Source organism: Oncorhynchus keta, unplaced genomic scaffold (genome assembly GCF_023373465.1).
Source record: "Oncorhynchus keta strain PuntledgeMale-10-30-2019 unplaced genomic scaffold, Oket_V2 Un_contig_5575_pilon_pilon, whole genome shotgun sequence".
Taxonomy (NCBI): domain Eukaryota; kingdom Metazoa; phylum Chordata; class Actinopteri; order Salmoniformes; family Salmonidae; genus Oncorhynchus; species Oncorhynchus keta.
This window is the reverse complement of record NW_026288376.1, coordinates 92501-120297: the sequence shown is the minus strand read 5'-3', so window position 1 is coordinate 120297 and position 27797 is coordinate 92501. Positions and strand designations below refer to the sequence as shown.

The 27797-nt window shown below is 43.8% G+C and overlaps 1 protein-coding gene across 1 annotated transcript in view; it reads right to left on the bottom strand.

The window, feature by feature from the left end:
* Nucleotides 1–544: 544 nt before the first annotated feature.
* Nucleotides 545–27797, bottom strand: part of LOC127925440 (voltage-dependent calcium channel subunit alpha-2/delta-4-like) — a 68384-nt gene continuing 41131 nt past the window's right edge. Inside the window, exons 10-23 of the mRNA XM_052510311.1 lie at nucleotides 22443–22520; nucleotides 20421–20501; nucleotides 20105–20266; nucleotides 19761–19832; nucleotides 17971–18032; nucleotides 17789–17856; nucleotides 16447–16492; nucleotides 16161–16258; nucleotides 15973–16066; nucleotides 10917–11009; nucleotides 6664–6681; nucleotides 5632–5759; nucleotides 1733–1807; nucleotides 545–555 (exon numbers count right to left, since the gene is read on the bottom strand). Coding sequence (XP_052366271.1) covers nucleotides 545–555; nucleotides 1733–1807; nucleotides 5632–5759; nucleotides 6664–6681; nucleotides 10917–11009; nucleotides 15973–16066; nucleotides 16161–16258; nucleotides 16447–16492; nucleotides 17789–17856; nucleotides 17971–18032; nucleotides 19761–19832; nucleotides 20105–20266; nucleotides 20421–20501; nucleotides 22443–22520 — 1086 coding nt within the window. The remainder of the gene's footprint in view (nucleotides 556–1732; nucleotides 1808–5631; nucleotides 5760–6663; nucleotides 6682–10916; nucleotides 11010–15972; nucleotides 16067–16160; nucleotides 16259–16446; nucleotides 16493–17788; nucleotides 17857–17970; nucleotides 18033–19760; nucleotides 19833–20104; nucleotides 20267–20420; nucleotides 20502–22442; nucleotides 22521–27797) is intronic.

Genomic DNA, 27797 nt, shown 5'->3' with positions numbered 1-27797 from the left:
CATATTAATGACAACCTTTAGTAGTAGAGACACTACTCAGAGAGACATATTAATGACCACCTTTAGTAGTAGAGACACTACTCAGAGAGACATATTAATGACAACCTTTAGTAGTAGAGACACTACTCAGAGAGACATATTAATGACAACCTTTAGTAGTAGAGACACTACTCAGAGAGACATATTAATGACAACCTTTAGTAGTAGAGACACTACTCAGAGAGACATATTAATGACAACCTTTAGTAGTAGAGACACTACTCAGAGAGACATATTAATGACAACCTTTAGTAGTAGAGACACTACTCAGAGAGACATATTAATGACAACCTTTAGTAGTAGAGACACTACTCAGAGAGACATATTAATGACAACCTTTAGTAGTAGAGACACTACTCAGAGATACATATTAATGACCACCTTTAGTAGTAGAGACACTACTCAGAGAGACATATTAATGACAACCTTTAGTAGTAGAGACACTACTCAGAGAGACATATTAATGACAACCTTTAGTTGTAGAGACACTACTCAGAGAGACATATTAATGACCACCTTTAGTTGTAGAGACACTACTCAGAGAGACATATTAATGACAACCTTTAGTAGTAGAGACACTACTCAGAGAGATAAAATCTCCGTCTATAGGTGGTCCTATCCACAACCACAACAGCCAGCATGAATGGTTGTCAATCATTGCCCAACAGATACCAAAAGCAGCTTGAAAGAAAGAAAGAAAGCAAGAGAGAGAGAGAACAAGAGAGCAAGGGAGCGAGGGAGAGACAGAGAGAACAAGAGAGCGAGGGAGTGAGGGAGAGACACAGAGAACGAGAGCGAGGGAGAGAGCAAGAGAGAGACAGAGAGAACAAGAGAGCGAGGGAGAGACACAGAGAACGAGAGCGAGGGAGAGAGCAAGAGAGAGAGAGGGAGCAAGAGAGCGAGAGAACAAGAGAGCGAAGGCACAAGAGAGCAAGGGAGCGAGGGAGAGACAGAGAGAACAAGAGAGCGAGGGAGTGAGGGAGAGACACAGAGAACGAGAGCGAGGCAGAGAGCAAGAGAGAGACAGACAGAACAAGAGAGCGAAGGAGTGAGGGAGAGACACAGAGAACGAGAGCGAGGGAGAGAGCAAGAGAGAGACAGAGAGAACAAGAGAGCGAGGGAGTGAGGGAGAGACACAGAGAACGAGAGTGAGGGAGAGAGCAAGAGAGAGACAGAGAGAGCGAGGGAGCAAGAGAGCGAGAGAACAAGAGAGCGAGGGAGCAAGAGAGCGAGAGAACAAGAGAGCGAGAGAACAAGAGAGCGAGAGAACAAGAGAGCGAGGGAGCAAGAGAGCGAGAGAACAGCAAGAGAGCGAGAGAGCAAGAGAACAAGAGAGCAAGAGAGCGAGAGAACAAGAGAGCGAGAAAACAAGAGAGCGAGAAAACAAGAGAGCGAGGGAGCAAGAGAGCGAGAGAACAAGGGAACAGAGAGACAGAGAGAACAAGAGAACAAGAGAGCGAGAGAGACAGAGAGAACAAGAGAGCGAGAGAGACAGAGAGAACAAGAGAGCGAGGGAGAGAGCGAGAGAGACAGAGAGAACAAGAGAGCGAGGGAGAGAGCGAGAGAACAAGAGAGCGAGAGAGACAGAGAGAACAAGAGAGCGAGGGAGAGAGCGAGAGACACAGAGAACGAGAGCGAGGGAGAGAGCAAGAGAGCGAAGAGGGAGAGATGTAAAAGAGGTAATTGTTCCTACCTCCTGCCACTGCAGTCTTCTTGCCCACGGTGACAGTCACAGCTGTGGTGGAGATCACCATCCTTCCTGACGCATCTGATATAGAAATAGAGACAGCTCTCAGAACCCCAACACAGAGCTCCAGAGGGTTTGTACATGGTGAACATGGGGACCAAAAGGGTGCAGGGTTTAGCTCCTGCCCAGCACATACCTGGCTGATACAACTAATCAGTCAGTCAAGGACTTGATAGCAACGCTTTCGGATAGCGACAAAACTATTTGTTGATTTTATTTTTACCTGATTAGGTGTGAATAACATGCGTCAGTACTAAACCGTGCAGACCTTTGGGTCCCCAGAACCACGTTAAGAAACAGCCAGACATTCAAACCTGTGTGTCTGAGGCCCTCCATCCATTACAGGAGGCCGGGCTTTACACTAAATGATTCAAACAGCCAGACATTCAAACCTGTGTGTCTGAGGCCCTCCATCCATTACAGCAGGCCGGGCTTTACACTACATGATTCAAACAGGCAGATCATTTATGAACTCTGCATAAATGCCACGTTAATGTCATGCAATTCAATGTAACATGGTGTGCGACCCATGGCACCTTATTCCCTATGAGCCCCGGTCCACAGTAGTGCACTGTAAAGGGTATAGGATGGTATTTGGGATGCAACAATGGCAACACTCACTCATGCAATCTATCCATTCACTGTCAGGGAAATTACACTGTATTACCGTGATACAAACAATGTGAGTAAATCTAATTAGCCTCAATGAATGACTCTGTGACTGATGACTCATTGTGTGTGTGTGTGTGTGTGTGTGTGTGTGTGTGTGTGTGTGTGTGTGTGTGTGTGTGTGTGTGTGTGTGTGTGTGTGTGTGTGTGTGTGTGTGTGTGTGTGTGTGTGTGTGTGTGTGACCTATTCATTAGTATTCATCAGCGATATTGTTGTGAACAATGAAACTCAACCAAATAGCTCTGAGCCATCTATTTACAATCAATATTTACAATGTACATTAAATGCTAGCGTGTCATATTTGTTTTGTGTGTGTGTGTGTGTGTGTGTGTGTGTGTGTGTGTGTGTGTGTGTGTGTGTGTGTGTGTGTGTGTGTGTGTGTGTGTGTGTGTGTGTGGATCAGTGGAGGCTGCTGAGGGGAGGACGGCTCATAATAAAGGCTGGAACGGAGCGAATGGAATGTTATTAAACACTTGGAAACCACGGAAACGATGTATTTGATACCATTCCACTGATTCCACTCCAGCCATTACCACGAGCCTGTCCTCCCCAATTAAGGTGCCACCAACCTCCTGTGGGGTAGAGGTGCTGTGTTAACTGCTTGCATTTGTAAATGAAGAGGGTGTCATGCCTGGTTTCCCTGGTTACAAGGCTATGTCTGTCTGCCTGCCCGTCTATCTGTCTGCCTGCCCGTCTATCTGTCTGCCTGCCCGTCTGTCTGTCTGTCTGCCCGTCTGTCTGTCTGCCTGCCTGTCTGTCTGTCTGCCCGTCTGTCTGTCTGCCTGTCTGTCTGTCTGTCTGTCTGTCTGTCTGTCTGTCTGTCTGTCTGCCTGCCTGCCTGCCTGCCCTGCCTGCCTGCCTGCCTGCCCGTCTGTCTGTCTGCCCTTCTATCTGTCTGCCTGCCCGTCTATCTGTCTGCCTGCCCGTCTGTCTGCCTGCCCGTCTATCTGTCTGCCCATCTATCTGTCTGTCTGTTTGTCTGCCCATCCGTCTACCTGCCCGTCTATCTGTCTGCCCATCTATCTGTCTGTCTGTTTGTCTGCCCACCCGTCTGTCTGTCTGCCCATCCGTCCGTCTGTACTGTCTCCCCAGGGGGATTGATATCAGGCATTGAGCTGCAGGGATGTCAGTAGAGACAGACAGACACTACATGGTTGAATGTTAAGGCTCCCCAGGCCTGCTTACAGCAGAGACAACCCACTGTTTGACACAAGTGTCTGTCTGCCTGTCTACTAGATGAAATGGTAAATTCATACTCTAAGCGATGTACTTAGAGACACATAATGAAATGTCCTTCATCTCCTCCTTGACTCCCCGTGCCCTCCCCCACCCACATTCATCATCCCATAGACGTCAGGAGAAAATATGGAGAGCTATATTACTGACTTTACAACAAGACCATGCAGTTCAGCTCTGCTACTAGCAGTGACACTACAGCCTACACAATGTAGAGGACTCATGCAGAGAGAGAGAGAGAGAGAGAGAGAGAGAGAGAGAGAGAGAGAGAGAGAGAGAGAGAGAGAGAGAGAGAGATTGAGAGAGAGAGAGAGACAGAGGGAGAGAGAAGAGAGAGGGAGAGAGAGAGAGAGAGAGAGATAGATAGACAGAGAGAGACAGAGACAGAGGAGAGAGAGAGAGAGAGAGAAAGAGAAATAGAGAGAGAGACAGAGAGAGAGAAGGAGAAGATGATTGGAGTAGAGAGAAAGAGAGACAGAGGAAGGGGCAGATGATTGGATAGAGATAAATAGAGAGACAGAAAGAGAGAGAAAGAGAGAGAGTAGGAGAGAGATAGTGTTTGGGATCGAGACAGAGAGATGGAGAGAGGTAAAGACATGTAGAAGCCGAGAGAGAGAGAAAAAGGAGAAAGAGAGAGAAGGGACTGTGAGACATGCCGGTAGGGGAGCCAGGTCGAGACGGGCTGTTTAATTGAAATACCCTCCTCGTCCTCCTGCTCAAGGTCATCCGGGCTGGAGGTGGCGCTGTGGTCCTCCTCATAGTTCCTGAACACATCTGATGGGGACACCAGACCAGGACCATTTCAGAGGCCACCACATCACACCACTACACTGGGGGACATTATGGTCCCTGAACACATCTGATGGGAACACCAGACCAGGACTCTTTCAGAGGCCTCACAGGGACACGGCAGAGACCACCACGTTAAAGTACTTTCATAGAGTTGACTGTTTATACCCTCATACCATGAGTAATGTCCTACCAACATACTAAGATGCCCAACCGATACTTTCACAAAGAAGGATTTACATGTGATGATGGTGATTCGGGCTGTGATCAACCTACACATACACCCTGTCGCCGCACCAGACAGAAGAGATGTTAAATCTCCCTGTAATGTTGTGCTTTAGTCCCAGACTGTCTATCTGTATTAGGTGCTTATTGTTCTGTTACAAGACAATCACAAACAGGAAAGCTATTGATCGTGTCTGGGTTTATAAAAATGGAAATTCACCACAGCCACTAAGGTAGCTGGTGAATAATGTTCAGAGAGTAAATATGGATCCCAAATGCTACCCTATTCCCTATGGGTCTCTGTGAACCCTGGACAAAAGTAGTGCACTACATAGGGAATAGGGTGCCACTCGGGACACTGCCTAGATAAAGGGGCTCGCTGTCTGTCGCTGCTGGCGGTTGCTAGGCAGGGGGTTGCCATGGCGACTGTATCTGCGTGGGAGCAGAGAGAAAGTAGTCCCTACCTTTGGTGTTACTATTCAGTTTATTTAAACTCCACAAGGACATTGTATTAGGTGGTTATTGTACTTTGACAAGACAATCACAAACCTGACAGCTATTGATCCTCTGTAGCTCAGTTGGTAGAGCATAGCGCTTTCATCCTTTTGGATAAAAGTCTTCGCTTAATGGGATTTATTGATTAACTGGCCAACTTGCCCTGGCGACAGAGTGGGAGAACAGAGAGAAAAGTAGTCCCTACCTCTGAAAGTAGAAAGTAGTTCCTACCTCTGAAAGTAGAAAGTAGTTCCTACCTCTGAAAGTAGAAAGTAGTTCCTACCTCTGAAAGTAGAAAGTAGTTCCTACTCCTGGTGTAACTGTTCAGTTGTTGTCCCAGACTCCATATGGGTATTAATAAGGTGGTTATTGTACTGTTACAAGACAATCACAACAGTGTGTGGTGGAGCAGAGAGAAAGTAGTCCCTACCTCTGGTGTCCTCTTTGGGGATGTAGTACAGGAACTTGCCGGCGGGGTACTCTGCAGCGCGGCGATACCACACGGGGAAGTGGTCCATCGTAAAGATGTTCTCCTTGTCCGACGGAGACAGGAATTTCCTGTGAGGGGTCAGAATTGGGTGTAACACCGATACAATTATTATTTATTGATTTAAGTAATCAATCAAATATTTAAAAAATACATTCATGAGCATTTGTAAACATCTATAAGCATTTAAAAGGCTTTTTAATGAAAGCTTAAAGTGTTGCCAAAATGATGAAATCAATTGTAAAGCAAGAAGCCAGTGCAGAGCGAGGAAGAGAGGCTGGGATCTACAGGATTATAATCTACTGTCTTGGTCCTAGTTAAAATGACCTACAGGATTATAATCTACTGTCTTGGTCCTAGTTAAAATGACCTACAGGATTATAATCTACTGTCTTGGTCCTAGTTAAAATTACCTACAGGATTATAATCTACTGTCTTGGTCCTAGTTAAAATTACCTACAGGATTATAATCTACTGTCTTGGTCCTAGTTAAAATGACCTACAGGATTATAATCTACTGTCTTGGTCCTAGTTAAAATGACCTACAGGATTATAATCTACTGTCTTGGTCCTAGTTAAAATTACCTACAGGATTATAATCTGCGGTCTCAGTACTAGTTAAAAGCTTTAACTAAACCAAAGTACATAGTTTTAGGATTGTTCTATACATCAGTTGGGGTCTATATAAACTTCAATATGAGGTCCTAAACCTGGCATGAAAGGTCATCATTATGGTTGAGCCAATGGCAAATTGAGCAAATTGAAGGGTTTTCTTGCTGTGTGTAATGCAAGGCATTATTGCTGGGATAGGATCTACAGGATTATAATCTACTGTCTTGGTCCTAGTTAAAAGCTTTGCTTCTGCAAGGGATAGAGATGCAGAAGCCGGTCCATTGAAGCTTGCTTTTTGCAACGAAAATAAACCTTTAAGACCAAAATGAACCAAAATCAGGTCATTTTCTGTCATGTACTGACTTGGAGAAGACCTTTGGTCTGGAAACACAGGAGTTGGGAGGGTCACAGGTCACAAGAAGGGCTCAGGGGTACATGGTAAGATACAGAGAGTTAGCCAGATTCAGAAAGCAACCATGTCAGAAGAACGTGTTGTTGAAGCAGTGTGTAGAGGGGAGAGTGGGATGAATTGAGCCAAAGGGGTAAATTGAACCAAAGGGGTAAATTGAGCCAAAGGGGTAAATTGAGCCAAAGGGGTAAATTGAGCCAAAGGGGTAAATTGAGCCAAAGGGGTAAATTGAGCCAAAGGGGTAAATTGAGCCAAAGGGGTAAAAGGAGCCAAAGGGGTAAATTGAACCAAAGGGGTAAAATGAGCCAAAGGGGTAAATTGAGCCAAAGGGGTAAATTGAACCAAAGGGGTAAATTGAGCCAAAGGGGTAAAAGGAGCCAAAGTGGAAAAATGAGCCAAAGGGGTAAAATTGAGTCAAAGGGGTAAAAGGAGCCAAAGGGGAAAAATGAGCCAAAGGGGTAAAATTGAGTCAAAGGGGTAAAATGAGCCAAAGGGGTAAATTGAGCCAAAGGGGTAAATTGAGCCAAAGGGGTAAATTGAGCCAAAGGGGTAAATTGAGCCAAAGGGGTAAAATGAGCCAAAGGGGTAAATTGAGCCAAAGGGGTAAATTGAGCCAAAGGGGTAAATTGAGCCAAAGGGGTAAATTGAGCCAAAGGGGTAAATTGAGCCAAAGGGGTAAATTGAGCCAAAGGGGTAAATTGAGCCAAAGGGGTAAAATGAGCCAAAGGGGTAAATTGAGCCAAAGGGGTAAATTGAACCAAAGGGGTAAAATGAGCCACCCTTGTTTCTAGGAAACAACACACCACATGAATCATTTTACCAAATATTTAGGAAGAGGTGTTCATTTCATGGAGTCAGTGAAGGAAGAAACCACATGGAAAAAGGGGTAAGGAAGTTACAGTCGGTCAAAACCCAGACTTTCCCCAAGTCAAATGAATGTGTTGTTATACAGTAGGTTTCATAATGCTTGTATCTAAAACTAAGTACATAGTTTTAGGATTGTTCTATACATCAGTTGGGGTCTATATAAACTTCAAAATGACGTCCTGAACCTGGCATGAAAGGTCATCATTATAGCTGTAGCTGTGTGGGCTAATATAGTCTAAATGTCTGCCTTGGGGTAAATTGAGCCAATGGCCATGAGGTAAATTAAGCCAATGGCCATGAGGTAAATTAAGCCAATGGCCATGAGGTAAATTAAGCCAATGGCCATGAGGTAAATTGAGCCAATGGCCATGAGGTAAATTGATCCATGTGGTAAATTGAGCCAATGGCCATGAGGTAAATTAAGCCAATGGCCATGAGGTAAATTGAGCCAATGGCCATGAGGTAAATTGAGCCAATGGCCATGAGGTAAATTGAGCCAATGGCCATGAGGTAAATTGATCCATGTGGTAAATTGAGCCAATGGCCATGAGGTAAATTAAGCCAATGGCCATGAGGTAAATTGATCAAATGGAAGTGTTTTCTTCCCAGGCGTAATGCAAGGTACTGTCTCTGGGATATGAGGTAACAACAGGGCCTATGTTAAAAGTGATTAAAAATCACAAAGTGTTTGTTAGATATGAAACCTGTGTTAAAAGATCCATAAAAAGACCCCCCCAAAAAAAACAATTGTGACGAACTGTGTTTAAGAAATAAAGATAGGACATGGTTTTAAAATGGTAGTGGTAATATTCCGTCCAGACATGTGAAGGTGGCTTAACTTACCCTGTCCTGTAGACAAGATATGTTTTCACAACTGTCATGTTTACTGTCACTTTATTTCCTATGACAGAGTGATGCTGAATGTAAAGAATGTCTCATCTTACCCCACTCTCCATCTCTACTGTATTGAACAACCTAGATGCCCTGACCAGAGGAGGCTGCTGAGAGGGGGAGGACGGCTCATAATAATGGCTGGAACGGAGCGAATGGAATGGCCTCAAACACATGGAAACCATGTGATTGATATATGTGATACCATTCCACTAATGTCGCTCCAGCCAGTACCACAAGCCTGTCCTCCCAAATTAAGGTTCCACCAACCGCCAGTGGAGCCGGCAGTACCTTCATCACCCACTAGAGGGCGATGAAAGTCCACAGGAGCATATTTCTGAAGGTAATATCAATTCAAGGGGTTATAGGTCATATCAATTCAAGGGGTTATAGGTCATATCAATTCAATGGGCTATAGGTCATATCAATTCAAGGGACTATAGGTAATCCAGGTATAGGTAATCTAATCCCTTTATAATACACTACCTCTTAACCAGAGTCCATAGGGCCTATATAATACACTACCTCTAAACCAGAGTCCATAGGGCCTATATAATACACTACCTCTAAACCAGAGTCCATAGGGCCTATATAATACACTACCTCTAAACCAGAGTCCATAGGGCCTATATAATACACTACCTCTAAACCAGAGTCCATAGGGCCTATATAATACACTACCTCTAAACCAGAGTCCATAGGGCCTATATAATACACTACCTCTAAACCAGAGTCCATAGGGCCTATATAATACACTACCTCTAAACCAGAGTCCATAGGGCCTATATAATACACTACCTCTAAACCAGAGTCCATAGGGCCTACATAATACACTACCTCTAAACCAGAGTCCATAGGGCCTATATAATACACTACCTCTAAACCAGAGTCCATAGGGCCTATATAATACACTACCTCTAAACCAGAGTCCATAGGGCCTATATAATACACTACCTCTAAACCAGAGTCCATAGGGCCTACATAATACACTACCTCTAAACCAGAGTCCATAGGGCCTATATAATACACTACCTCTAAACCAGAGTCCATAGGGCCTATATAATACACTACCTCTAAACCAGAGTCCATAGGGCCTACATAATACACTACCTCTAAACCAGAGTCCATAGGGCCTATATAATACACTACCTCTAAACCAGAGTCCATAGGGCCTATATAATACACTACCTCTAAACCAGAGTCCATAGGGCCTACATAATACACTACCTCTAAACCAGAGTCCATAGGGCCTATATAATACACTACCTCTAAACCAGAGTCCATAGGGCCTATATAATACACTACCTCTAAACCAGAGTCCATAGGGCCTACATAATACACTACCTCTAAACCAGAGTCCATAGGGCCTATATAATACACTACCTCTAAACCAGAGTCCATAGGGCCTATATAATACACTACCTCTAAACCAGAGTCCATAGGGCCTATATAATACACTACTACCTCTAAACCAGAGTCCATAGGGCCTATATAATACACTACCTCTAAACCAGAGTCCATAGGGCCTATATAATACACTACCTCTAAACCAGAGTCCATAGGGCCTACATAATACACTACCTCTAAACCAGAGTCCATAGGGCCCGGTCTAAAGTACTGCCCATATGGAATGGGGTAGCGTCTGGGACTCAGTCAGTCTCCAGACTGATATCTTCAGACCCATCAAACACAGAGCCTCCTAATGGACCCTGTAGACACTCTAGACATACACCTGTTAAGGTCAACAAAGAGCTGCTGGCCCAAAACTCTCCCTCACAGAGGAGAATTACACAATGAGTAACGGAAGCAATCAGATGACTGATAGCTAGTGGGATTATGTTGCGGTGTTAGTCACTCTGAGCCTAAACCCTGCCTGGCAAGAGGGCACTGCCAGGGCAGAGTCCTGAAGAGCCCGAACAAGGACAGTTACTGGAGAGATAAGAGTCTCTCTGAGAGTAGAGTAGGCTATAGACAGACTAGTCAGTTTCTACAGACAGACTGAATAACAGTAAATCTCCTTTTGGCAGGTATGGGTTTATAGCCATCTTGCTACAGTCATGGTATCTTCTGACTGTTATACTGTAGAAAGGACTCATCCACCCACCAACTCACTCATCCACTCACCAACTCACTCACTCACTCACTCACTCACTCACTCACTCACTCACTCACTCACTCACTCACTCACTCACTCACAATAAATGTAGCCACCTATGTACAGCAGAGACAACCCAGTAAAACAACAGATGACAACCCAGTGTGTTTCAGTACTGTAGGTAACCCAGTGTGTTTCAGTACTGTAGGTAACCCAGTGTGTTTCAGTACTGTAGGTAACCCAGTGTGTTTCAGTACTGTAGGTAACCCAGTGTGTTTCAGTACTGTAGGTAACCCAGTGTGTTTCAGTACTGTAGGTAACCCAGTGTGTTTCAGTACTGTAGGCCTGACTTACTTGGCAACGCGTTTCTCAATGCCCACGTATCTGGTGACCCTCATCAGACCAGACCGGGTGCCCAGGAACGCAGTCTCCACCCCCTCGTCCATACTGAACACACAGAGGAGAGACAAGGACGGGTGGTAAACACTACAGCTGATAACCAGACATACATTCAAATCTAAACAAGGAAGGAGAACATTTATCAACAGATCATAAATATGGGATATATTGGCAGCATGGTATGTTACAGCACTGTTACCAACCCAGATGGAGTATAGTAGTATAGTAGTATGGTATGTTACAGCACTGTTACCAACCCAGATGGAGTATAGTAGTATGGTATGTTACAGCACTGTTACCAACCCAGATGGAGTATAGTAGTATGGTATGTTACAGCACTGTTACCAACCCAGATGGAGTATAGTAGTATGGTAGTATGGTATGTTACAGCACTGTTACCAACCCAGATGGAGTATAGTAGTATGGTAGTATAGTATGTTACAGCACTGTTACCAACCCAGATGGAGTATAGTAGTATGGTAGTGTGGTAGTATAGTAGTATGGTATGTTACAGCACTGTTACCAACCCAGATGGAGTATAGTAGTATGGTATGTTACAGCACTGTTACCAACCCAGATGCAGTATGGTAGTATGGTATGTTACAGCACTGTTACCAACCCAGATGGAGTATAGTAGTATAGTATGTTGCAGCACTGTTACCAACCCAGATGGAGTATAGTAGTATGGTAGTATGGTATGTTACAGCACTGTTACCAACCCAGATGGAGTATAGTAGTATGGTATGTTACAGCACTGTTACCAACCCAGATGGAGTATAGTAGTATGGTATGTTACAGCACTGTTACCAACCCAGATGGAGTATAGTAGTATGGTATGTTACAGCACTGTTACCAACCCAGATGGAGTATAGTAGTATGGTATGTTACAGCACTGTTACCAACCCAGATGGAGTATAGTAGTATAGTAGTATGGTATGTTACAGCACTGTTACCAACCCAGATGGAGTATAGTAGTATGGTATGTTACAGCACTGTTACCAACCCAGATGGAGTATAGTAGTATGGTATGTTACAGCACTGTTACCAACCCAGATGGAGTATAGTAGTATGGTAGTATGGTATGTTACAGCACTGTTACCAACCCAGATGGAGTATAGTAGTATGGTAGTATAGTATGTTACAGCACTGTTACCAACCCAGATGGAGTATAGTAGTATGGTATGTTACAGCACTGTTACCAACCCAGATGGAGTATAGTAGTATGGTATGTTACAGCACTGTTACCAACCCAGACGGAGTATAGTAGTATAGTAGTATGGTATGTTACAGCACTGTTACCAACCCAGATGGAGTATAGTAGTATGGTATGTTGCAGCACTGTTACCAACCCAGATGGAGTATAGTAGTATAGTAGTATGGTATGTTACAGCACTGTTACCAACCCAGATGGAGTATAGTAGTATAGTAGTATAGTAGTATGGTATGTTGCAGCACTGTTACCAACCCAGATGGAGTATAGTAGTATGGTAGTATGGTATGTTACAGCACTGTTACCAACCCAGATGGAGTATAGTGGTATGGTATGTTACAGCACTGTTACCAACCCAGATGGAGTATAGTAGTATGGTATGTTACAGCACTGTTACCAACCCAGATGGAGTATAGTAGTATGGTATGTTGCAGCACTGTTACCAACCCAGATGCAGTATGGTAGTATGGTATGTTACAGCACTGTTACCAACCCAGATGGAGTATAGTAGTATAGTAGTATGGTATGTTACAGCACTGTTACCAACCCAGATGGAGTGTAGTAGTATGGTATGTTGCAGCACTGTTACCAACCCAGATGGAGTATAGTAGTATGGTATGTTGCAGCACTGTTACCAACCCAGATGGAGTATAGTAGTATGGTATGTTACAGCACTGTTACCAACCCAGATGGAGTATAGTAGTATAGTAGTATGGTATGTTACAGCACTGTTACCAACCCAGATGGAGTATAGTAGTATAGTATGTTACAGCACTGTTACCAACCCAGATGGAGTACAGTAGTGTGGTATGTTACAGCACTGTTACCAACCCAGATGGAGTATAGTAGTATGGTATGTTGCAGCACTGTTACCAACCCAGATGGAGTATAGTAGTATGGTAGTATGGTATGTTACAGCACTGTTACCAACCCAGATGGAGTATAGTAGTGTGGTATGTTACAGCACTGTTACCAACCCAGACGGAGTATAGTAGTATAGTAGTATGGTATGTTACAGCACTGTTACCAACCCAGATGGAGTATAGTAGTATGGTATGTTACAGCACTGTTACCAACCCAGATGGAGTATAGTAGTATGGTATGTTACAGCACTGTTACCAACCCAGATGGAGTATGGTAGTATGGTATGTTACAGCACTGTTACCAACCCAGATGGAGTATAGTAGTATGGTATGTTACAGCACTGTTACCAACCCAGATGGAGTATGGTAGTATGGTATGTTACAGCACTGTTACCAACCCAGATGGAGTATAGTAGTATGGTATGTTACAGCACTGTTACCAACCCAGATGGAGTATAGTAGTATGGTAGTATGGTATGTTACAGCACTGTTTCCAACCCAGATGGAGTGTAGTAGTATGGTATGTTACAGCACTGTTACCAACCCAGATGGAGTATAGTAGTATGGTATGTTGCAGCACTGTTACCAACCCAGATGGAGTATAGTAGTATGGTATGTTACAGCACTGTTACCAACCCAGATGGAGTATAGTAGTATGGTATGTTACAGCACTGTTACCAACCCAGATGGAGTATAGTAGTATAGTAGTATGGTATGTTACAGCACTGTTACCAACCCAGATGGAGTATAGTAGTATGGTATGTTGCAGCACTGTTACCAACCCAGATGGAGTATAGTAGTATGGTATGTTACAGCACTGTTACCAACCCAGATGGAGTATAGTAGTATAGTAGTATGGTATGTTACAGCACTGTTACCAACCCAGATGGAGTATAGTAGTATGGTATGTTGCAGCACTGTTACCAACCCAGATGGAGTATAGTAGTATGGTATGTTACAGCACTGTTACCAACCCAGACGGAGTATAGTAGTATAGTAGTATGGTATGTTACAGCACTGTTACCAACCCAGATGGAGTGTAGTAGTATGGTATGTTACAGCACTGTTACCAACCCAGATGGAGTATAGTAGTATGGTATGTTGCAGCACTGTTACCAACCCAGATGGAGTATAGTAGTATGGTATGTTACAGCACTGTTACCAACCCAGATGGAGTATAGTAGTATGGTATGTTACAGCACTGTTACCAACCCAGATGGAGTATAGTAGTATGGTATGTTACAGCACTGTTACCAACCCAGATGGAGTATAGTAGTATGGTAGTGTGGTAGTGTGGTAGTATAGTAGTATGGTAGTATAGTAGTATGGTAGTATGGTAGTGTGGTAGTATGGTAGCATGGTATGTTACAGCACTGTTACCAACCCAGATGGAGTATAGTAGTATGGTAGTGTGGTAGTGTGGTAGTATAGTAGTATAGTAGTATGGTAGTATGGTAGTGTGGTAGTGTGGTAGTATAGTAGTATAGTAGTATGGTAGTGTGGTAGTATAGTAGTATAGTAGTATGGTAGTATGGTAGTATGGCAGCATGGTAGCATGGTATGTTACAGCACTGTTACTAACCCAGATGGATTGAACATAATGTCTGTCTGGTAGGACTCTCCATGTGACCACAGAGAGTGGTGGTACTGTGCAAGTGTAGTGTAGTAGTGTGGGAGTGTGGTAGTGTAGTAGTGTAGTGGTGTGGTATTGTAGTGGTGTGGTAATATAGTAGTATAGTGGTGTAGTAGTATGGTAGTGTGGTAGTGTGGTAGTGTAGTGGTGTGGTAGTATAGTAGTATAGTGGTGTAGTAGTATAGTAGTGTAGTAGTATAGTTGTGTAGTAGTGTAGTGGTGTGGTAGTGTAGCAGTGTAGTAGTATAGTAGTACAGTAGTACCGTAGTGTAGTAGTGTGGTAGTGTAGTAGTATAGTCATGTGACTGTGTAGTAGTGTAGTAGTATAGTAGTGTAGTAGTATAGTCGTGTGACTGTGTAGTAGTGTAGTAGTATAGTAGTGTAGTAGTATAGTCGTGTGACTGTGTAGAGGTGTAGTAGTATAGTAGTGTAGTAGTATAGTCGTGTAGTAGTGTAGTGGTGTGGTAGTATAGCAGTGTAGTAGTACAGTAGCATTGTAGTGTAGTGGTGTGGTAGTATAGTAGTGTAGTAGTGTAGTAGTATAGTAGTGTGGTGGTGTAGTAGTGTAGAAGTATAGTGGTGTAGTAGTATAGTGGTGTAGTAGTGTGGTAGTGTAGTGGTGTAGTAGTATAGTAGTGTAGTGGTATGGTAGTGTAGTAGTATAGTTGTGTAGTAGTGTAGTAGTATAGTAGTGTAGTAGTGTAGTAGTATAGTAGTGTAGTGGTGTAGTAGTATAGTAGTGTAGTAGAGTGGTAGTGTAGTAGTGTGCTAGTGTAGTAGTGTAGTAGTATAGTAGTGTAGTAGTATAGTAGTGTGGTAGTATAGTAGTGTAGTAGTGTGGTAGTGTAGTAGTGTAGTAGTATAGTAGTGTAGTAGTATAGTAGTGTAGTGGCGTGGTAGTGTAGTAGTATAGTAGTGTAGTAGTGTAGTAGTATAGTAGTGTAGTAGTGTGGTAGTGTAGTTGTATAGTAGTGTAGTAGTATGGTAGTGTAGTGGTGTGGTGGTGTAGTAGTATAGTAGTGTAGTAGTGTAGTAGTATAGTAGTGTAGTAGTGTAGTAGTATAGTAGTGTAGTAGTATAGTAGTGTAGTAGTATAGTAGTGTAGTAGTGTAGTAGTATAGTAGTGTAGTAGTGTAGTAGTATAGTAGTGTAGTAGTATAGTAGTGTAGTAGTATAGTAGTATAGTAGTGTAGTAGTGTAGTAGTATAGTAGTGTAGTAGTATAGTAGTGTAGTAGTGTGGTAGTGTAGTGGTGTGGTAGTGTAGTAGTGTACTAGTGTGGTATTGTAGTATCCATGGTAATTACCCAGATGGGTTGAGCATCAATGCTGTCCAGTAAGCCTCCATGGGGGCTGTGACCACAGCATCAAACAGAGTCTGTCTCAACAGTTCCTCATCACCTAAAGACCATGAATGAGATTCCTGTTAAAGGTCAATCTAAGGCTCTTTTCTGAAATGGCGTGTTAATATCTGAATGTACTGTGGGTGGCTCACACTCCAGATCAGGTTCCTTCCCTGTGAGGTATCGAAACACAGCCTGGAGCTGGGTCAGCTTGCGGTGGTGAGGGTCAATGTCTGTCTCACAGTAGGTCCTGCAGAGACAGAGACAGAGACACACACACACACACACACACACACACACACACACACACACACACACACACACACACACACACACACACACACACACACACACACACCAGTAATAGTGTACCAGTCAGGTCATAGCTTGCTGGTGAGTGAAAGAAGAGGGAGAGAAACTGATTCGTCAGACACTCACCACTCATTTGCGATGGACACATCTGGCTGCATCAGGTCATTGAGACCTGTGGATGAAAACACCCTGGTTTAGTAGTTATACTGCAGAGGCCTGTGGATGGACAAGTTATAACACCCTGGTTTAGTAGTTAAACTGCAGAGGCCTGTGGATGTACAAGTTATAACACCCTGGTTTAGTAGTTATACTGCAGAGGCTTGTGGATGAAAACACCCTGGTTTAGTAGTTATACTGCAGAGGCCTGTGGATGGACAAGTTATAACACCCTGGTTTAGTAGTTAAACTGCAGAGGCCTGTGGATGGACAAGTTATAACACCCTGGTTTAGTAGTTATACTGCAGAGGCCTGTGGATGAAAACACCCTGGTTTAGTAGTTATACTGCAGAGGCCTGTGGATGGACAAGTTATAACACCCTGGTTTAGTAGTTAAACTGCAGAGGCCTGTGGATGGACAAGTTATAACACCCTGGTTTAGTAGTTATACTGCAGAGGCCTGTGGATGAAAACACCCTGGTTTAGTAGTTATACTGCAGAGGCCTGTGGATGGACAAGTTATAACAACCTGGTTTAGTAGTTATACTGCAGAGGCCTGTGGATGTACAAGTTATAACACCCTGGTTTAGTAGTTAAACTACAGAGGCCTGTGGATGGACAAGTTATAACAACCTGGTTTAGTAGTTAAACTGCAGAGGCCTGTGGATGGACAAGTTATAACAACCTGGTTTAGTAGTTATACTGCAGAGGCCTGTGGATGGACAAGTTATAACACCCTGGTTTAGTAGTTATACTGCAGAGGCCTGTGGATGGACAAGTTATAACACCCTGGTTTAGTAGTTAAACTGCAGAGGCCTGTGGATGGACAAGTTATAACAACCTGGTTTAGTAGTTATACTGCAGAGGCCTGTGGATGGACAAGTTATAACACCCTGGTTTAGTAGTTATACTGCAGAGGCCTGTGGATGGACAAGTTATAACACCCTGGTTTAGTAGTTATACTGCAGAGGCCTGTGGATGGACAAGTTATAACACCCTGGTTTAGTAGTTATACTGCAGAGGCCTGTGGATGGACAAGTTATAACAACCTGGTTTAGTAGTTAAACTGCAGAGGCCTGTGGATGTACAAGTTATAACACCCTGGTTTAGTAGTTATACTGCAGAGGCCTGTGGATGGACACAAGTTATAACACCCTGGTTTAGTAGTTAAACTGCAGAGGCCTGTGGATGGACAAGTTATAACACCCTGGTTTAGTAGTTAAACTGCAGAGGCCTGTGGATGGACACAAGCTATAACACCCTGGTTTAGTAGTTATACTGCAGTGTTTGTTGTTCAAGACAGACGACTTACCTTCCCTAACAGACACGTTCCCAATGAAGATGTATTCTCCGTGCCCTCTGGTCAGCACCATGCCGAGACTGTAGAGACACACCCATTACACGGTTTCCATAGTTTCTTCTCCACATTATAACTGTTCATGAGACGTCTACATAGAAGAAGAATGTGACGTTGTCCGTGGTGATTGGACCAACCTGAACGGAGTCTCGTTGATGGTTGTGTAGAAGTAGTCATTCTTCAGGAACATGACTCTCCTCTGGTTGGGGAATAAACAGCTCTTAAAGGTGGTAGTCGGCTCTATGTAATGTCACCTTGTACTGGGACTACTGCTGTGTTAGTAACTATGTAATGTCACCTTGTACTGGGACTACTGCTGTGGTAGTAACTATGTAATGTCACCTTGTACTGGGACTACTGCTGTGTTAGTAACTATGTAATGTCACCTTGTACTGGGACTACTGCTGTGGTAGTAACTATGTAATGTCACCTTGTACTGGGACTACTGCTGTGGTAATAACTATGTAATGTCACCTTGTACTGGGACTACTGCTGTGGTAGTAACTATGTAATGTCACCTTGTACTGGGACTACTGCTATATTAATAATAACTATGCTGTGTTAATAACTATGCTGTGTTAATAACTATGCTGTGTTAGTAACTATGCTGTGTTAGTAACTATGTAATGTCACCTTGTACTGGGACTACTGCTGTGGTAGTAACTATGTAATGTCACCTTGTACTGGGACTACTGCTGTGTTAATAACTATGCTGTGTTAATAACTATGCTGTGTTAATAACTATGCTGTGTTAGTAACTATGTAATGTCACCTTGTACTGGGACTACTGCTGTGTTAGTAACTATGTAATGTCACCTTGTACTGGGACTACTGCTGTGTTAATAACTATGCTGTGTTAATAACTATGCTGTGTTAATAACTATGCTGTGTTAGTAACTATGTAATGTCACCTTGTACTGGGACTAGTGCTGTGTTAGTAACTATGTAATGTCACCTTGTACTGGGACTACTGCTGTGTTAGTAACTATGTAATGTCACCTTGTACTGGGACTACTGCTGTGTTAGTAACTATGTAATGTCACCTTGTACTGGGTCTACTGCTGTGTTAGTAACTATGTAATGTCACCTTGTACTGGGACTACTGCTGTGTTAGTAACTATGTAATGTCACCTTGTACTGGGTCTACTGCTGTGTTAGTAACTATGTAATGTCACCTTGTACTGGGACTACTGCTGTGGTAGTAACTATGTAATGTCACCTTGTACTGGGACTACTGCTGTGTTAGTAACTATGTAATGTCACCTTGTACTGGGACTACTGCTGTGGTAATAACTATGTAATGTCACCTTGTACTGGGACTACTGCTGTGTTAGTAACTATGTAATGTCACCTTGTACTGGGACTACTGCTGTGTTAGTAACTATGTAATGTCACCTTGTACTGGGACTACTGCTGTGTTAGTAACTATGTAATGTCACCTTGTACTGGGACTACTGCTGTGGTAATAACTATGTAATGTCACCTTGTACTGGGACTACTGCTGTGTTAGTAACTATGTAATGTCACCTTGTACTGGGACTACTGCTGTGTTAGTAACTATGTAATGTCACCTTGTACTGGGACTACTGCTGTGTTAGTAACTATGTAATGTCACCTTGTACTGGGTCTACTGCTGTGGTAATAACTATGTAATGTCACCTTGTACTGGGACTACTGCTGTGTTAGTAACTATGTAATGTCACCTTGTACTGGGTCTACTGCTGTGGTAATAACTATGTAATGTCACCTTGTACTGGGTCTACTGCTGTGTTAGTAACTATGTAATGTCACCTTGTACTGGGACTACTGCTGTGGTAATAACTATGTAATGTCACCTTGTACTGGGACTACTGCTGTGTTAGTAACTATACTGTGTTAATAATAACTATGCTGTGTTAATAACTATGCTGTGTTAATAATAACTTACCCCTTTCTCTACAGTGGCTCTGACGTCTAAGGACAGAGCACCTGTCTCTCCTTTTACCATGGCAGTTCTCAACTGGAAGGAAAATACACACACGGCCACAATCAGAGACGGTCTTCTGTGGCTGTGAATAAGACAAGAGAGAGAGAGAGGAAGAGAGGAAGAGAGGAAGAGAGGAAGAGAGAGAGAGAGAGAGAGAGAGAGAGAGAGAGAGAGAGAGAGAGAGAGAGAGAGAGAGAGAGAGAGAGAGAGAGAGAGAGAGAGAGAGAGAGAGAGAGAGAGAGAGAGAGAGAGAGAGTGTGTGTGTGTGTGTGTGTGTGTGTGTGTGTGTGTGTGTGATTACTCACCGTCTCATCCGTGTCCTCCCACTCCACCTCAGCCAGATCAACACTGTTGTAGTTGGGTTTTGGCTTCAGCTTCTTTCCCTCCTTATACAGGGGTCGGAGGGCAGGGTGGGCGAGGATATAACCGTTGTTGGTGTTGAGGAAGGCGTAACCATGGACACCCAGCTATAGGAGACACACAGGGAGACATGGATCTCATGAAAGAGGGGTCAGAGAGGTCAGACAGTCGTTAAGGTGCAGTACAGAGCAGACAGCTCTATAGACGGACATCAAAGACGACAGGAACGTGTTGTCCATAGAGGTGAAGGGTGTTTGGTACCTTGTATCTCGGAACCAGCCTCATCAGTTCTCTCAGAGGGACGTCAGTCCCCACCACCCCCAGCAGAATACCATGAGACAGCTGGATGCAGAAAGACAGAGAGACACAGAGAGACAAGAATGGGTCCATTAGCCTACAGGACCATGAGACAACTGGATGCAGAAAGACAGAGAGACACAGAGAGACAAGAATGGGTCCATTAGCCTACAGGACCATGAGACAGCTGGATGCAGAAAGACAGAGAGACACAGAGAGACAAGAATGGGTCCATTAGCCTACAGGACCATGAGACAGCTGGATGCAGAAAGACAGAGAGACACAGAGAGACAAGAATGGGTCCATTAGCCTACAGGACCATGAGACAGCTGGATGCAGAAAGACAGAGAGACAAGGATGGGTCCATTAGCCTACAGGACCATGAGACAGCTGGACGCAGAAAGACAGAGAGACACAGAGAGACAAGGATGGGTCCATTAGCCTACAGGACCATGAGACAGCTGGATGCAGAAAGACAGAGAGACACAGAGAGACAAGGATGGGTCCATTAGCCTACAGGACCATGAGACAACTGAACGCAGAAAGACAGAGACACAGAGAGACAAGAATGGGTCCATTAGCCTACAGGACCATGAGACGCTGGATGCAGAAAGACAGAGAGACACAGAGAGACAAGAATGGGTCCATTAGCCTACAGGACCATGAGACAGCTGGATGCAGAAAGACAGAGAGACACAGAGAGACAAGGATGGGTCCATTAGCCTACAGGACCATGAGACAGCTGGATGCAGAAAGACAGAGAGACACAGAGAGACAAGAATGGGTCCATTAGCCTACAGGACCATGAGACAGCTGGATGCAGAAAGACAGAGAGACACAGAGAGACAAGAATGGGTCCATTAGCCTACAGGACCATGAGACAGCTGGATGCAGAAAGACAGAGAGACACAGAGAGACAAGAATGGGTCCATTAGCCTACAGGACCATGAGACAGCTGGACGCAGAAAGACAGAGAGACAAGGATGGGTCCATTAGCCTACAGGACCATGAGACAGCTGGACGCAGAAAGACAGAGAGACACAGAGAGACAAGGATGGGTCCATTAGCCTACAGGACCATGAGACAGCTGGATGCAGAAAGACAGAGAGACACAGAGAGACAAGGATGGGTCCATTAGCCTACAGGACCATGAGACAACTGAACGCAGAAAGACAGAGACACAGAGAGACAAGAATGGGTCCATTAGCCTACAGGACCATGAGACGCTGGATGCAGAAAGACAGAGAGACACAGAGAGACAAGGATGGGTCCTTTAGCCTACAGGACCATGAGACAGCTGGACGCAGAAAGACAGAGAGACAAGGATGGGTCCATTAGCCTACAGGACCATGAGACAGCTGGACGCAGAAAGACAGAGAGACACAGAGAGACAAGGATGGGTCCAGTAGCCTACAGGACCATGAGACAACTGGATGCAGAAAGACAGAGAGACACAGAGAGACAAGGATGGATCCATTAGCCTACAGGACCATGAGACAGCTGGATGCAGAAAGACAGAGAGACACAGAGAGACAAGGATGGGTCCATTGGCCTACAGGACCATGAGACAGCTGGATGCAGAAAGACAGAGAGACACAGAGAGACAAGGATGGGTCCTTTAGCCTACAGGACCATGAGACAGCTGGACGCAGAAAGACAGAGAGACACAGAGAGACAAGGATGGGTCCATTAGCCTACAGGACCATGAGACAGCTGGATGCAGAAAGACAGAGAGACACAGAGAGACAAGGATGGGTCCATTAGCCTACAGGACCATGAGACAGCTGGATGCAGAAAGACAGAGAGACACAGAGAGACAAGGATGGGTCCATTAGCCTACAGGACCATGAGACAGCTGGGCGCAGAAAGACAGAGAGACACAGAGAGACAAGGAACCCTATTCCCTATATAGTGCACTACTTTAGACCAGAGCCCTATTCCCTATATAGTGGACTACTTTGTGACTCAGCCCAGACCCCCACTCACCGTCTCCTTCTTCTTGCTGAACACAGGCATGGCCACAGAGGTCATGAGGAGCAGGCTCTGAGCCTGGGTGTTGAACAGCTGGGAAGGAACGGGAACACAGTTAGTGTCTGATATGAAACAATACACACATCTACTGTCAGGTACAGAGGAAGACTAGTTAGTGTCTGACACTATAAACACATCTACTGTCAGGTACAGAGGAAGACTAGTTAGTGTCTGACACTATAAACACATCTACTGTCAGGTACAGAGGAAGACTAGTTAGTGTCTGACACTATAAACACATCTACTGTCAGGTACAGAGGAAGACTAGTTAGTGTCTGACACTATAAACACATCTACTGTCAGGTACAGAGGAAGACTAGTTAGTGTCTGACACTATAAACACATCTACTGTCAGGTACAGAGGAAGACTAGTTAGTGTCTGACACTATACACACATCTACTGTCAGGTACAGAGGAAGACTAGTTAGTGTCTGACACTATAAACACATCTACTGTCAGGTACAGAGGAAGACTAGTTAGTGTCTGACACTATAAACACATCTACTGTCAGGTACAGAGGAAGACTAGTTAGTGTCTGACACTATAAACACATCTACTGTCAGGTACAGAGGAAGACTAGTTAGTGTCTGATACTATAAACACATCTACTGTCAGGTACAGAGGAAGACTAGTTAGTGTCTGACACTATAAACACATCTACTGTCAGGTACAGAGGAAGACTAGTTAGTGTCTGACACTATAAACACATCTACTGTCAGGTACAGAGGAAGACTAGTTAGTGTCTGACACTATAAACACATCTACTGTCAGGTACAGAGGAAGACTAGTTAGTGTCTGATACTATAAACACATTACTGTCAGGTACAGAGGAAGACTAGTTAGTGTCTGACACTATAAACACATCTACTGTCAGGTACAGAGGAAGACTAGTTAGTGTCTGACACTATAAACACATCTACTGTCAGGTACAGAGGAAGACTAGTTAGTGTCTGACACTATAAACACATCTACTGTCAGGTACAGAGGAAGACTAGTTAGTGTCTGACACTATAAACACATCTACTGTCAGGTACAGAGGAAGACTAGTTAGTGTCTGACACTATAAACACATCTACTGTCAGGTACAGTGGAAGACTAGTTAGTGTCTGACACTATAAACACATCTACTGTCAGGTACAGAGGAAGACTAGTTAGTGTCTGACACTATAAACACATCTACTGTCAGGTACAGAGGAAGACTAGTTAGTGTCTGATACTATAAACACATCTACTGTCAGGTACAGAGGAAGACTAGTTAGTGTCTGACACTATACACACATCTACTGTCAGGTACAGAGGAAGACTAGTTAGTGTCTGACACTATAAACACATCTACTGTCAGGTACAGAGGAAGACTAGTTAGTGTCTGACACTATAAACACATCTACTGTCAGGTACAGAGGAAGACTAGTTAGTGTCTGACACTATAAACACATCTACTGTCAGGTACAGAGGAAGACTAGTTAGTGTCTGACACTATAAACACATCTACTGTCAGGTACAGAGGAAGACTAGTTAGTGTCTGACACTATAAACACATCTACTGTCAGGTACAGAGGAAGACTAGTTAGTGTCTGACACTATAAACACATCTACTGTCAGGTACAGAGGAAGACTAGTTAGTGTCTGACACTATAAACACATCTACTGTCAGGTACAGAGGAAGACTAGTTAGTGTCTGACACTATAAACACATCTACTGTCAGGTACAGAGGAAGACTAGTTAGTGTCTGATACTATAAACACATCTACTGTCAGGTACAGAGGAAGACTAGTTAGTGTCTGACACTATACACACATCTACTGTCAGGTACAGAGGAAGACTAGTTAGTGTCTGATACTATAAACACATCTACTGTCAGGTACAGAGGAAGACTAGTTAGTGTCTGACACTATAAACACATCTACTGTCAGGTACAGAGGAAGACTAGTTAGTGTCTGACACTATAAACACATCTACTGTCAGGTACAGAGGAAGACTAGTTAGTGTCTGACACTATAAACACATCTACTGTCAGGTACAGAGGAAGACTAGTTAGTGTCTGACACTATAAACACATCTACTGTCAGGTACAGAGGAAGACTAGTTAGTGTCTGACACTATAAACACATCTACTGTCAGGTACAGAGGAAGACTAGTTAGTGTCTGACACTATAAACACATCTACTGTCAGGTACAGAGGAAGACTAGTTAGTGTCTGACACTATAAACACATCTACTGTCAGGTACAGAGGAAGACTAGTTAGTGTCTGATACTATAAACACATCTACTGTCAGGTACAGAGGAAGACTAGTTAGTGTCTGACACTATACACACATCTACTGTCAGGTACAGAGGAAGACTAGTTAGTGTCTGACACTATAAACACATCTACTGTCAGGTACAGAGGAAGACTAGTTAGTGTCTGACACTATAAACACATCTACTGTCAGGTACAGAGGAAGACTAGTTAGTGTCTGACACTATAAACACATCTACTGTCAGGTACAGAGGAAGACTAGTTAGTGTCTGACACTATAAACACATCTAGCCAATCCAAGTTTATTCGTCATATGCACAGGATACAGTGTAGACTACACAGGATACAGTGTAGAGTACACAGGATACAGTGTAGAGTACACAGGATACAGTGTAGAGTACACAGGATACAGCGTAGAGTACACAGGATACAGTGTAGAGTACACAGGATACAGCATAGAGTACACAGGATACAGCGTAGAGTACACAGGATACAGTGTAGAGTACACAGGATACAGTGTAGAGTACACAGGATACAGTGTAGAGTACACAGGATACAGCGTAGAGTACACAGGATACAGCATAGAGTACACAGGATACAGCATAGAGTACACAGGATACAGCGTAGACTACACAGGATACAGCATAGAGTACACAGGATACAGCATAGAGTACACAGGGTACAGCATAGAGTACACAGGATACAGTGTAGAGTACACAGGATACAGTGTAGAGTACACAGGATACAGTGTAGAGTACACAGGGTACAGTGTAGACTACACAGGATACAGTGTAGAGTACACAGGGTACAGTGTAGACTACACAGGATACAGCGTAGAGTACACAGGATACAGCATAGAGTACACAGGATACAGTGTAGACTACACAGGATACAGTGTAGAGTACACAGGATACAGTGTAGAGTACACAGGATACAGTGTAGACTACACAGGATACAGCGTAGAGTACACAGGATACAGTGTAGAGTACACAGGGTACAGTGTAGACTACACAGGATACAGCGTAGAGTACACAGGATACAGCATAGAGTACACAGGATACAGTGTAGACTACACAGGATACAGCGTAGAGTACACAGGATACAGTGTAGAGTACACAGGATACAGTGTAGACTACACAGGATACAGTGTAGAGTACACAGGATACAGTGTAGAGTACACAGGATACAGCGTAGAGTACACAGGATACAGCATAGAGTACACAGGATACAGTGTAGACTACACAGGATACAGTGTAGAGTACACAGGATACAGTGTAGACTACACAGGATACAGTGTAGAGTACACAGGATACAGTGTAGAGTACACAGGATACAGTGTAGAGTACACAGGATACAGTGTAGAGTACACAGGATACAGTGTAGACTACACAGGATACAGCATAGAGTACACAGGATACAGTGTAGAGTACACAGGATACAGTGTAGAGTACACAGGATACAGTGTAGAGTACACAGGATACAGCATAGAGTACACAGGATACAGCATAGAGTACACAGGATACAGCATAGAGTACACAGGATACAGTGTAGAGTACACAGGATACAGTGTAGAGTACACAGGATACAGCATAGAGTACACAGGATACAGTGTAGAGTACACAGGATACAGCATAGAGTACACAGGATACAGCGTAGAGTACACAGGATACAGTGTAGAGTACACAGGATACAGTGTAGAGTACACAGGATACAGTGTAGAGTACACAGGATACAGCGTAGAGTACACAGGATACAGTGTAGAGTACACAGGATACAGTGTAGAGTACACAGGATACAGTGTAGAGTACACAGGATACAGCGTAGACTACACAGGATACAGCGTAGACTACACAGGATACAGCGTAGAGTACACAGGATACAGTGTAGACTACACAGGATACAGCGTAGAGTACACAGGATACAGTGTAGACTACACAGGATACAGTGTAGAGTACACAGGATACAGCGTAGAGTACACAGGATACAGTGTAGACTACACAGGATACAGTGTAGACTACACAGGATACAGTGTAGAGTACACAGGATACAGTGTAGAGTACACAGGATACAGTGTAGAGTACACAGGATACAGTGTAGAGTACACAGGATACAGTGTAGAGTACACAGGATACAGCATAGAGTACACAGGATACAGTGTAGAGTACACAGGATACAGCATAGAGTACACAGGATACAGCATAGAGTACACAGGATACAGCGTAGAGTACACAGGATACAGTGTAGAGTACACAGGATACAGCGTAGAGTACACAGGATACAGCGTAGAGTACACAGGATACAGCATAGAGTACACAGGATACAGTGTAGAGTACACAGGATACAGCGTAGAGTACACAGGATACAGCATAGAGTACACAGGATACAGTGTAGAGTACACAGGATACAGCATAGAGTACACAGGATACAGCATAGAGTACACAGGATACAGTGTAGAGTACACAGGATACAGCATAGAGTACACAGGATACAGCATAGAGTACACAGGATACAGTGTAGAGTACACAGGATACAGCATAGAGTACACAGGATACAGTGTAGAGTACACAGGATACAGCATAGAGTACACAGGATACAGCATAGAGTACACAGGATACAGCATAGAGTACACAGGATACAGCATAGAGTACACAGGATACAGTGTAGAGTACACAGGATACAGTGTAGAGTACACAGGATACAGCGTAGAGTACACAGGGTACAGTGTAGAGTACACAGGATACAGTGTAGACTACACAGGATACAGCATAGAGTACACAGGATACAGTGTAGAGTACACAGGATACAGTGTAGACTACACAGGATACAGCATAGAGTACACAGGATACAGCGTAGAGTACACAGGATACAGTGTAGAGTACACAGGATACAGCGTAGACTACACAGGATACAGCGTAGAGTACACAGGATACAGTGTAGAGTACACAGGATACAGCGTAGAGTACACAGGATACAGTGTAGAGTACACAGGATACAGTGTAGACTACACAGGATACAGCGTAGAGTACACAGGATACAGTGTAGACTACACAGGATACAGCGTAGAGTACA